The 12,660-nt window shown below is 44.4% G+C and overlaps 1 protein-coding gene across 1 annotated transcript in view; it reads right to left on the bottom strand.

Moving 5' to 3' along the window:
- The window catches only part of SPEF2 (sperm flagellar 2), a 228,979-nt gene that overhangs the window by 197,943 nt on the left and 18,376 nt on the right, over positions 1-12,660 (bottom strand). The window contains exon 2 of the mRNA XM_040338283.1: positions 4,278-4,380. Coding sequence (XP_040194217.1) covers positions 4,278-4,380 — 103 coding nt within the window. The remainder of the gene's footprint in view (positions 1-4,277; positions 4,381-12,660) is intronic.

The raw sequence follows: 12,660 nt of genomic DNA, 5'->3' as shown, positions 1-12,660 counted from the left end.
AGTACTGCTTATGTATATTAGATCCGTGTTATCTGAGCCACACAATATGTCATCGCTATGCAAGTAGGTACTGGTCATCTGTGTATGTATGCCTATCTTAGCTGCACAGCGTGATCTTGTGATTCTAGTAGGTACTGGTTATTTATTTTATTTCATTTAAGTATTGCTTATGTACATTAGATCCGTGTTGTCTGTTTACAGCCATATGATGGGTTATGGTGGCTAATTTGTTTGCCTGCACATCCCGGTAGCATAAGTTTTTCTGCTTATCTGTTGTTCTTTATTTTGTCTGTTGTTGTCTTTTAAATGCATGTCCATGGGTGTTTCCTTACCTTGAGGGGCGGGGTTTTGTCCAATTGGCCAAATTAGGTCCTGGTGGTATATATTGAATCCTGACACCATAGCCCCTTATCCGCTGAAGAAGTCCTGTACCTTGGGACGATACGCGTGCGGGGGGCTTCCAATTTTGATGTCAGGACAGCCACCTACTTGGTATTTTATCGATATATGCTCATATTCTACGCACTAGGATATAGTGCCTCTTTTTATACCAGATGACCATCCGCCACTGAAAGTCGGTTTGGAGAAAAGGATCGACCGAGGAGGCACCGTTATCATCTTATAATACCCCCTTATTAAGAGGGACAGCGCATTCGACCTGCTGCTCACCCACAGGTCCATCTGCTAAGGTGAGCGGCTTGTACTTTTATCTAAGGATACTTGACTGTTTTATAAGGAGTCTTCATCCGATCACCTATTGAGGTTCCAGAAGTCACCCTTATCCTCTCTTCATTTTGATAAATTTTTTTTTTTTTTTTTTGGACTTTCATCATTTTGTTAGTAGCGCTGCACTGCTTTTTTTACATACTCTGACCAAGGACTTATTGACCCTCAGTGTTCAGCAGCTTTGTTATTGTTTTGTCCTTTGCGCAGTCTGCTCTCTCTATTCAAAAATGTCTTGTCACTAGACATATTTTTTATTCTTGTAGAGCGACTCCATTTTCTGTCTTGTATTAATTTATGTTGTATAACATTTTTGAGTTGCTGCTGTATTCTCCCCTTTTTTTAAGGTATGCGCAATTTTTTCCTTCTTACAAAAAAAAATAATATCAAACATACAAATATTCATAACAGAAACATACACAAAGCCCCCCCCCCCCCCCTTTTGCATCAGAGACAATCAGAGTTCTCCTACTACAGTTATCGAAAATTTGCAATCATTTTCGCATTAGCGAAAATTCGCAATTTTTTTTTTTTTATATTCGGCAACATAAAAGGATCGCCTCAGCTTAGCTACTCGGCCCAGGGTCTCTAATCATACCAGCAATGCTTTTAGACGTCGATAGGATGTGATCTGTTTTAAAATTAAAATTGAAAAAATGCGAATATTCGGAATTGCGAATATTCATTGCGAAATTCGAAATATATCGCGAATACTCGAATATGCCATATTCGAGCCGAATATTCGCAATACGAATATTCGTGAGCAACACTAATAATCATCAATTTCCTCTTTCTTGTATCAAATTAAAATGTAGTTCTTTTGTAAGTCTATGTGACTCGCAAGCCAATTATACCTTTATGACGAGTATGATAGTTTGTACAGGTATACTTACCGAATGTCTCCCTGTACCGTCATGTATGATCCTTTTATTCTACTCTGAGATGATTACTCTCTACCCTACATTAATTTCTCATGTTCTTTGTCACATTGTAACCACTCTATATCATGTAAGTGATACTGTGTTCCCACTCTTGTTATAAATTCACCAATAGTTTTATTTACTACAAGTCTTCCAAAAATAACCCTATAATATGATGTATAAAAAAAGAACAGGAAAACATTGAAAACCTGGTTTGGTCTATAAAAGACATAAGGCAACAAAACTGCTAAAGTAATATAATGTAATGGCTGTTAATTTCTGTGCCCCAATGGAACCCAACTGCAGAAAAAAATAATTGCATTGGGTAAGGTGATAAAGGAAACTGTTGGCAGTGCAGCCACTGGGGAGAGTTTCCCTCTCATTCTTTGTTTAAAGGTATGATGGAATATCATCAAGGAATGAAGTGGTAGAAATTCTCCCCAATAAAACACAGACAGTAATTAGGCTTCTAACCCTTCTGCATTTTACCCATGCACAGAATACAATAATACAAGGAAGCTTTATCTTAATTAAGGAGAATATACATTTCTCACCTTTCTGAGCCATACCCTATTCTTGTGATCAAGGAATCCCAGGACGGGTTGCTTTGTATGTGCAGGCTGCCACTTCTGATTTTAAGGTGTTTAAGGCCTTGTACACACGACCGAACATGTCCGCTGAAACTGGTCCGTCGGACGAGTTTCCGCGGACATGTCCGACCGTGTGTAGGGCCTACCGGACAGTTTTCCGGCCTAGCGGACAGGTTTCCAGCGGACAACAGTTTCTTAGCATGCTAAGAAACTTGTCCGCTGGAAGCCTGTCCGTCGGACATGTCCGATGGTTAGTACGACTCATCGGACATGTCCGCTGGCCCGAAATCCCGCGCATGCGTCAAATTGATTAGACGCATGCGTGGAAGCATTGACCTTCCGTGTCAGAGAACGTCGGTGTCGTCTACGTCACCGCGTTCTCTGTCTGCAGGGATTTTGGTCTGATGGTGTGTACACACATCAGACCAAAACCTCCCAGCAGACATGTCCGATGAAAACGGTCCGCGGACCGTTTTCATCGGACATGTTCGCTCGTCTGTACAAGGCCTTAAACATTTAGGCACATGCAAGTTTGAATTTGAATGAGTTTTATATTAAAGTGGTTGTAAACCCACTTTTTGTACTTTTATATACAGGTAAGCCTATAACAAGGCTTACCTGTAGGTAAGGAGAATATCTCCTAAACCTGCACGATTTAGGAGATATTCCCCTCGCAATGCGCCGCTGCGGGAGTGACGTCATCGCCGCTCCAGCCAATCACAGCGCTGGAGCGGCGATACCCGGAAGACACGCCGAGGCAAGATAAAATCTCGCTCGGCGTGAACCAGGTAAGTGACTACACACCTCGTTCCGAGGTAAGTATTTCATAATGAGCTAATATGCGGTGCATATTAGCTCAATATGACTTTTCCCTTACAGGAGGAAAAAAAAAAAATGTTCATGCTGGTTTACAACCGCTTTAAAGTGGAAACATTCTTTACACAATGTGGGGCTTTTTTTGTTTTGGGATACCCCTGTGACATCACTGCCAGAATTGATGTAGGAACCATTGGAGGATCCAAAGGCCCCGGGTGGGTATTAAGTCATAGGTGCGACTGACCTCCTGTAATATGAGGTCAATATGAGCTGGTAAGCAGGCATTTCTGCAGGTGGTGGTGATATCACAGAGGATACTATTTTTACGGTGGTGGATGCCAAAGACTTTACTACTTCATCACATGAGGAATTTATTATGCCTTGTTAATTTCATTTTATTTTTGATATTTAATTGATTCACTATGGACATTTTCACAGTTAGCGCGACTCTTAAATATAGAAATTCTTTCCTGCAACCCAAAATTTGCACTGTCTTTGGCCTGCCTTACTGCTAACCTCATTAGATGTGTTGATGTCATAACTGCACTGCTCATTGTTCTGCTTATAAGAGAAAGCTGTACTTGAAGACCTGAAGTGCAAGAATCTCCCTGCTTCAGCCTCTTCCTTTTTGTGGATCAGACCTTTCCTACTTTAGTATTATCCCTCCAGTCATCTGATCACCATTCATCGTGGCCGTGGGGCGTTGGGGGAATGGTAGCTCTGATATGAGATAGCAAAGCCCTGCTCCTCAAGCCTGTTGCCTCCACACAGACACACAGTGAAGAACAAGACATGGTGTGCCAGTACTGGGAAAAGATCTACTGCAGGAAGCCTACAGGTAATACTAGTGACTAATTATTTGCCTTCCGCTTGCCTTTTTTTTTTCTGCATGGCTTCCATGGTTTAGGTCCTCTTTAGCCTGGGTTCACACCATTGCGAATTGGATGCAGTTTCACAATCCAGGATGTAAAGGAAAATCTGTACAGACAGCAAAAAAAAATAATCCTTTCCTGGCGCCAATCCATGGCAGCATACATGTGGTAGGTGGGGATTCTACCACATGTACTGCATGTTGCCATGTTGGCACCAGGAAACATTTTTAGTCCTGTCTGTGAGGACTATGGTCTGAATACAATCCTGGACCCCAAGTCAGTGGACTGAAAACAGAACTAACTACCTTGATGACAATTAATAAGAAGACATCATTTCATGCATACACAAAACTCACCTGCTCTGTGAAAATTGGTCAAAGTCATCTTGTAACTGATATTTGTGCAGCACTTCCCCAATAAGATATCCTGTGGCAAACTCTTTGGCAAAACTCTTAGGTTCTAGAAACAAATTAAAGACCAATTAAAATGAACAGGTTGGTGAAGTGCAAGTACTATCCACCAAACAGTGCAAACTCTGCAACTGTGCTAAACAAAAACAAAAAAGTCTACTCAGCTATTCTATGTCACCCGCAGTGTTAATTTAGTTAACAAAAATATTTTCGGCACAGTTCTCATCAGCTGCATTTCAGTGATGAAATTAAGATAGAATTAAGTCAATTAATGAAAATCAATTAACATTTTCGAACAAACAAAAATGTTAGGGAAGGACATTTACTCACCTGAACATCTGCTTTCCTCTGAGCTACCCCTGTCTGTTAAATCCCAAGCCCTCTGACTCTATCGGCAAGCTGTATTGGCTGAGAGCATATGCGTGCGCACAGGGTGTGCCAGGTGTGCCCAGGCACACCTAAATCATCTTGTGCAGCACAGATTCCCCCTACTGCCCTCCCCTCCCACCGCGCTTCTGACTTCCCTTCCCTCCTCTCCCGTCAGCTGTTGCTGCAGAGATGTTTTAGGATAAGTGGGAGAAGGGGTCGGTAAATATGTAATTAACCAGCCCCTTCCCCTTCTGAATGAACATTGTGAGTTATTGGTAATGTGTGTTTGAGCTTTGGGGTGTACACCCTAATGGAATAGGCTGTGCACACCTATGGCTGAGAGATACAGGCTCCTATTGATCCTTTCCTATGCAGTTCCACACATTCACACTATCTCTTTGATACCCTCTGCTCTCCTTTTCTAAATTGGCAACACATTCCACCCCCAGCCTATAATAATAGCACATTAAAGGAGAAGTACAGCCAAAGCTTGTTTAGCTGTACTTCCTCTGTGGATCACAGGACTGCAGTTCATTCTGCACTCATGTGACCCGTTTTCAGCAGACAGCGGGCTGAAGTATGCTGTGTGCTGACATCACAGAGCCATTCCCGGCTCAGGCAAGATCGCAACAATGAAGTCATGATCCGCCCACATGCCTGGACCAGCAACCAACTCAGGCTCTCAGCAAGCTGCTAACAGCCTGGCCCGGCCGCTCCCGTCCCGTCCACAGCCCAGCGCTCCAGTGAGAGAGCATGTGCAAAACAGAGAGCTGCTGACTGACAGCCACCAGATCTCTGCTCAGGGAGCTATGAGAAGCGAGTGATTAGTGGTGTTCGATCGCTCAGTTCTCAGTCTTAGGCCGGGTACACACGGACAAACATGTATGGTGAAAGCGGTCCGTCGGACCGTTTTCACCATACATGTCTGCCAGAGGGCTTCTGTACGATGGTTGTACACACCATCGTACAGAAGTCCGCGTGTAAACAATACGCGGGGCGTGTCCGCGGTGTCGCCGCGTCGATGACGCGGTGTCGCCGCGACAATGACGCGGCGACGTGGGCGGCCCGCCTTTAAAATGCTTCCACGCATGCGTCGAAGTCATTCGACGCATGCGAGGGACGGCGGGCGCCTGGACATGTACGGTAGGTCTGTACTGACGACCGTACATGTCCGAGCGGGCAGAATTCCAGCGGACTGTTTTAAAACAAGTCCAGGAATATTTGTCTGCTGGGAAAAGGCCCGGCGGGCAAATGTTTGCTGGAATTCGGCCCGCTCGCGCCCACACACGACCAAACATGTCTGCTGAAACTGGCCTGCGGGCCAGTTTCAGCAGACATGTTTGGTCGTGAGTATGGGGCCTTAGAGGCACCAGGGGACAGATGCATCATCAGTCACATAGGTACTGTAAGTATGATTCCTAAATTAAAAAAGAATAAAAACATACTTTTCTTTAAAGTTTAAACATTTATCACATAAGAATTAGTATGGGGCATCTAATAAATGCTCTTAATTTTTTTCCTAATATTTATTGTTGGTAATATATCCAGGTAATATGTGCAATTGCATTACAGTCAACAGAGTTTACTTTTTTTTATATACCGTATTTATCGGCGTATACCGCACACTTTTTTGCCCTGAAAATCAGGGCAAAATCGTGTGTGCGCGATATACGCCGATCCCCGCGCCGAGTTTGAACACTGCTCCGGCATATACCGAGCGCAGTACACTCGTGTATAGTCGGGCAGGCTCGGCTCCTCTCGCGCTCACGTCCAGGACGTGAGCGCGAGAGTAGCCAAGCCTGCCCGACTATACACGAGTGTACTGCACGCGAGCGGGGAGGACGCCGCAGAAGGACGCCGGACCCGACGAAGAGGACACCCGAAGTCGCAGACGGACGCCGGACCCGACGAGGCCGCCGATGGACACCGCGCAAGACACCAAAACTGTAAGTACTAGAATGTTTTTTTACAGGAATGTCGGGTCCACTTTAGGTGTGCGCGCTATACGCCGGAGCGTGCAATACCCCGATAAATACGGTATATATTTTAAAGTTGCACTTCTATTTAGCAAAAAGCAAGATTTTTGTTTGTTTTTCTGACATTTGTTGCTTACAAGTTAAAATACATATTTTTTTGCTAGAAAATTACTTAGAACCCCCAAACATTATATATATTTTATTAGCAGAAACCCTAGAGAATAAAACCGTGATTGTTGCAATATTTTATGTCACACTGTATTTGCGCAGCAGTCTTTCAAATGCAATTTTTTGGGAAAAAATACACTTCAGTGAATAAAAAGAAATTGAAAACAGTAAAGTTAGCCCAATTTTTTTGTATACTGTGAAAAGATGATGTTATGCCGCGAGAATCATGATCTTTATTCTAAGCAAAAAAAATAAAAAATATCGGGATTCTCAGTTTATCCAGAACCGTGCAGCTCTATAAGGATGGTCTTATTCCGCTTTAAAGCTGTCAGCAGATTGGCTTTTATAAACATGGCAGTATATGTGGTCTTAGTCACAAAGAGATTGCAACCTCAGGTAGATGATACAATTTTCTAGATGCAGCCAGGGCAGCCATCACAAATTTTGGGGCCCCTTACACAGCCTTAGGCAGGGCCCCCCTGGAGCAGAGAGCGGGGGGGGGGGTTGACGAAACAATAACAAGTGTAATCTCTTCTCTCCTGAGGCGAGATAATAAGCAGGGCTGTTGTTTGGGGGCCCTTCTGACCATCGGGCCCTTTACAGGTGTATTGAAAAAAAAACAGGAGGGGGGCCAGCCGGGCCCCTGGGGACCATCAGGCCCCTTACAGGTGTAATGCCTGTACCCCCCTGATGGCAGCCCTGGATGCAGCGATGCTACCCGACTTTTTAAGCAGAAGCAAGGGGGACATAACTGTGAAGGGTTCCCCAGAATAACAAGCTCCATTAGAATTGCTGGTTTACTTGTCATACCAACGGTCACCACAAGATGGCGCCAGATCACAAAAGGAAGCTTAGGCCTGCAGAAGGCCGCAAAGCCGCGGCCTCAATTACCGGCCGGCGCGGCCCGCTGTGATTGTGTGGTGGGGGAGGTTGGGGCGCACGGAGGCACACGCGCCGGACGGTAATTGAGGCCGCGCCTTTGTGGCCTTCTGCAGGCATAAGCTTCCCCGGGTACCAGATTCTAGTCGCAATTGCGACCGGGCGCCTGAATTTTGTCGAACCCTGGTTTAGGCCAATGCACCCTGAGCTGTAGATATAGCAATTCTTAGTAAAAAAATGTGTTTAATGCCGCGTACACACAATCAAAATTTCCGATTGCCTAAAATCCGATTTTTCCTTCTGAATTCCATTCGAACTGTCTTGCATACACACTGTCAGACCAAATTCCGACTGTCCAAAACGCGGTGACGTAAAACACTACGACAAGCCATGAAAAATTAAGTTCAATGCTTCCGAGCATGTGTTAACTTGATTCTGAGCATGCGTGGGTTTTTTCTCCATTGGAGTTGCACACAGACGATAGGAATTTCCTATAGGTTTTTTTCTCATCGGAAAAAAATAAAACATGTTCTATTTCTAAACACCGATGGAAAAAAGTCCGATGGGGCCCACACACGGTCAGAATTTCCCAATGAAAAAGTCCATCTGACATAGGTGTGAATCCAGCTTTAAAAAACTCCAGCAATGTCTTGTTTTACCAACAAAAACACAGCTAATTAATCAGCTCCAAAACAGTCTCATACCTGCAATCGAGTTAAATAAATGTTAGCCTGCGTGTATTTTACCTATCCACATATGGGTCTGTAGCTGCTTTATAGGGTTAAATCACTAAAGAACAAATTAAAGGGCTTTCTTTCCGCCTGGCATTAGGAGAAGAACATAAACAGTGCAAGCATGTGAAGGGCAAGTCTACAGGGACACAGATGTTTGTTCTCCCTCGCTACTCAATCTTGTTTGTTGGCTGCAGGTGAATCAGAACATTGCTGAGTGCGTTCCAAGATCACATACAGGATTAGGATGGCGCTGTTGCTGCAGACACAGGAAAGAGCATTTATTTTATATATAATTATAATATATATAAAATAATAATTTTTTAGCACAACAATTTTTGTGCGGCTTTTATTGACTGCCACAAACATTTCTGCATTGAGTGTTTGGCTCATGATTCCGGCACTTTTCCTTTGACTTTAACCACTTAACCCCCGGACCATATTGCTGGTCAAAGACCAGAGCACTTTTTGCGATTCGGCACTGCGTCGCTTTAACTGACAATTGCGCGGTCATGCGACGTGGCTCCTAAACAAAATTGGCGTCCTTTTTCCCCCACAAATAGAGCTTTATTTTGGTGGTATTTGATCACCTCTGTTAATGACAAGGGGGGGTGTAATGGCGCTTGCAACAGGATCTAATTAAAACTAAATACCAATAACGATTTCCATAATGTGAATAAGTTGTCAGGAAAATGTGCTCCACTGGTTCCTGTGTAAAATGTGTTCCACTCTGAATAAAATCAAATACCCACCCTTCATTAACTGGGTAATGTGGAGAGTAATAATTATTTTAGCTTTGTTGTGCCCTTGTTTAGGTTGGTTTTGCGCATTAGTTCCCCCCCGTTTTTATATTTGATCACCTCTGCGGTTTGTCGTTTTTGCACTAAAAAAACAAAAATAGAATGACAATTTTGAAAAAAATGAATATTTTTTACTTTTTGCGTTAATAAATATCCCCCAAAAATATAAAAAAAAACTTTTTTTTTCCCTCAGTTTAGGCCGATACGTATTCTTCTACATATTTTCCGTAAAAAAAAATCACTATAAGCGTTTATTGATTGGTTTGCGCAAAAGTTATAGCGTTTACAAAATAGGGGGTATTTTTATGGCATTTTTATTAATATTTTTTTATTACTAGTAATGGCGGCGATCAGCGATTTTTTTTTCAGTACTGCGACATTATGGCGGACACTTCGGACACTTTTGACACATTTTTGGGACCATTGGCATTTTTATAGCGATCAGTGCTATAAAAATGCATTGGATTACTATAAAAATGCCACTGGCAGTGAAGGGGTTAACACTAGGGGGCAGGGAAGGGGTTAAGTATGTCCCTGGGTGTGTTCTAACTGTAGGGGGGGTGGCCTCACTAGGGGAAATTACTGATCTTCTGTTCATACATTGTATGAACAGAAGATCAGCATTTCTCCCCCTGACAGGACCGGGAGCTGTGTGTTTACACACACACAGCTCCCGGTCCCCGCTCTGTAACGAGCAATCGCGTGTGCCCGGCAGCGATCGCGCCCGCCGGGCATGCGCACGGGAGTTGGGGGCGAGCGCACGCGCCCCTAGTGGCCTGCGCGAGAGCCGACGTATAGCTACGGGCTCTCGCGCAGGGGAGCCGACCTGCCGCCGTAAAATTACAGCGGCTGGTCGGCAAGTAGTTAAATGGACAAACTTGACAGACAACGCCCCCTATCAAATTAAATTTGCCAAAAAGCATATGTACGATCCCTTCTTGATGCCTTCATAGGCTTTTTGTGGGTGGTAAAAAAAATGTGGCCAAACCACCTATCTAAACAAGGCTTTAGAGTTTACATATACAGTGCATTGAAAAAGTATTTATACCCCTTGGCATTTTCCAAATGTTGTCATGTTACAACCAAAAACGTAAATGTAATTTATTGGGATTTTATGTGATAGACCAACACAAAGTAGCACATAATTGTGAAGTGGAAGGAAAATGATAAATGTTTTTCAAGATGCTTTACAAATAAATATCTGAAAAGTGTGGCGTGCATTTGTATTCAGCCCCTTTTACTCTGATACAACTAAGGGTGCATTCACACCACGATTTTGTCATCCGTTTTTTACTCACGATTTTAGCTTTAAAATCGTACAAATCTGTATGGCAAAACGGATCCATTCACTGCCATTCATTAATTTAGGTCCCCAAGTGCATCCGATTTGATCCGCATACGATTTAATACGATTTAAAATCGTATCAAAAAACGTGTCTGCCCACGATTTTTGGTCCTGATTTGAAATCGTATTACAATCGTGTCCGTTTTTTTTTTATATTGTGGTCAATGTAAATCGTACTAAATCGGATGACTGTGCGATAAATCGTACCCGATTTTTTATTACTAGGGTTGAGGGAACCCGAACGGAGGTCCCCACAAATTCAATAACCAGACCCTTTAGGTCTGGTATGGATATTCAGGGGAACCCCGCCGTCAATTTAAAACAAAAATGACGTGCGGTTCCCGGTAAATATCCATAACCAGACCCTTCAGGTCTGGTATGGATATTCAGGGGAACCCCGCCGTCAATTTAAAACAAAAATGACGTGCGGTTCCCGGTAAATATCCATAACCAGACCCATTATCCGAGCACGTTGACCTGGCCGGCCGCAGAAAAGAGGGGGGGACAGAGTGCGGCCCCCCCTCTCTCCTGAACCGCACCAGGCCACATGCCCTCAACATGGGGAGGATGTCCCCATGTTGATGGGGACAAGGGTCTCATCCCCACAACCCTTGCCCGGTGGTTGTGGGGGTATGCGGGCGGGAGGTTTATCAGAATCTGGAAGACCCCTTTAACAAAGGGGACCCCCAGATCCTGACCCCCCCCCTGTGTGAAATGGTAATGGGGTACACTGTACCTCTACCATTTCACGAAGGAAGTAAAAAGTATTGTAAAAAAACACACTGACACAAAAGAATAAAGTCCTTTATTAAAAAAAAAAAAAAAAAAAAATCCAGCGCTGAAAAATCCACTCGTTCCCGGCTTCCAGCGTTGTCCTGATCCTGCGACGGGTGCGGGTGATCTCCCGCGATGAGAAGATCCAGCGTCGGGTGATCTCCGCTCCGGCGATGTGAAGATCCATCCATCCGGCGCAGCAGCATCCCGGACCTCCTCTCACCGCTGGGCACAGCCCAGCGAATGAGCGGCTGAAGCGGTGACATTTCTTATATAGAGGAGGCAGAGCCACCCGTCACGTGACCCCGCCCCCTCTGACGTACCCTCTGCTACGTCACTGGGGAAGACCATGAAGAGGAAAGACCTTTCCTCTGCTTGGTCTTCCCCAGTGACGTAGCAGAGGTACGTCAGAGGGGGCGGGGTCACGTGACGGGTGGCTCTGCCTCCTCTATATAAGAAATGTAGGATCTTCTCATCGCGGGAGATCACCCACACCCGTCGCAGGATCAGGACAACGCTGGAAGCCGGGAACGAGTGGATTTTTCAGCGCTGGAGTTTTTTTTTTTTTTTTTTAATAAAGGACTTTATTCTTTTGTGTCAGTGTGTTTTTTTACAATACTTTTTACTTCCTTCGTGAAATGGTAGAGGTACAGTGTACCCCATTACCATTTCACACAGGGGGGGGGTCAGGATCTGGGGGTCCCCTTTGTTAAAGGGGTCTTCCAGATTCTGATAAACCTCCCGCCCGCATACCCCCACAACCACCGGGCAAGGGTTGTGGGGATGAGACCCTTGTCCCCATCAACATGGGGACATCCTCCCCATGTTGAGGGCATGTGGCCTGGTGCGGTTCAGGAGAGAGGGGGGGCCGCACTCTGTCCCCCCCTCTTTTCTGCGGCCGGCCAGGTCAACGTGCTCGGATAACGGGTCTGGTTATGGATATTTACCGGGAACCGCACGTCATTTTTGTTTTAAATTGACGGCGGGGTTCCCCTGAATATCCATACCAGACCTGAAGGGTCTGGTTATGGATATTTACCGGGAACCGCACGTCATTTTTGTTTTAAATTGACGGCGGGGTTCCCCTGAATATCCATAACTTCAAAAATCTTCTTTTTCCCAGACATTATTTAAAATCAGGATCCGATTTTTTAGTGAAAATTTTGACATACGATTACATACGATTTTGTCACATACGATTCCATCCGATTTAACGGTCCGTTTATCGGATGGTAAAATCGTGATTGTGAACCTAGCCTTACTAAAATCTAGTGGAACCATTTGCCT

This window comes from Rana temporaria, chromosome 1 (assembly GCF_905171775.1).
Source record: "Rana temporaria chromosome 1, aRanTem1.1, whole genome shotgun sequence".
NCBI classification, from domain to species: domain Eukaryota; kingdom Metazoa; phylum Chordata; class Amphibia; order Anura; family Ranidae; genus Rana; species Rana temporaria.
Note: the sequence above shows the minus strand (reverse complement) of the source record. Positions and strands in the feature narration are given on the sequence as shown.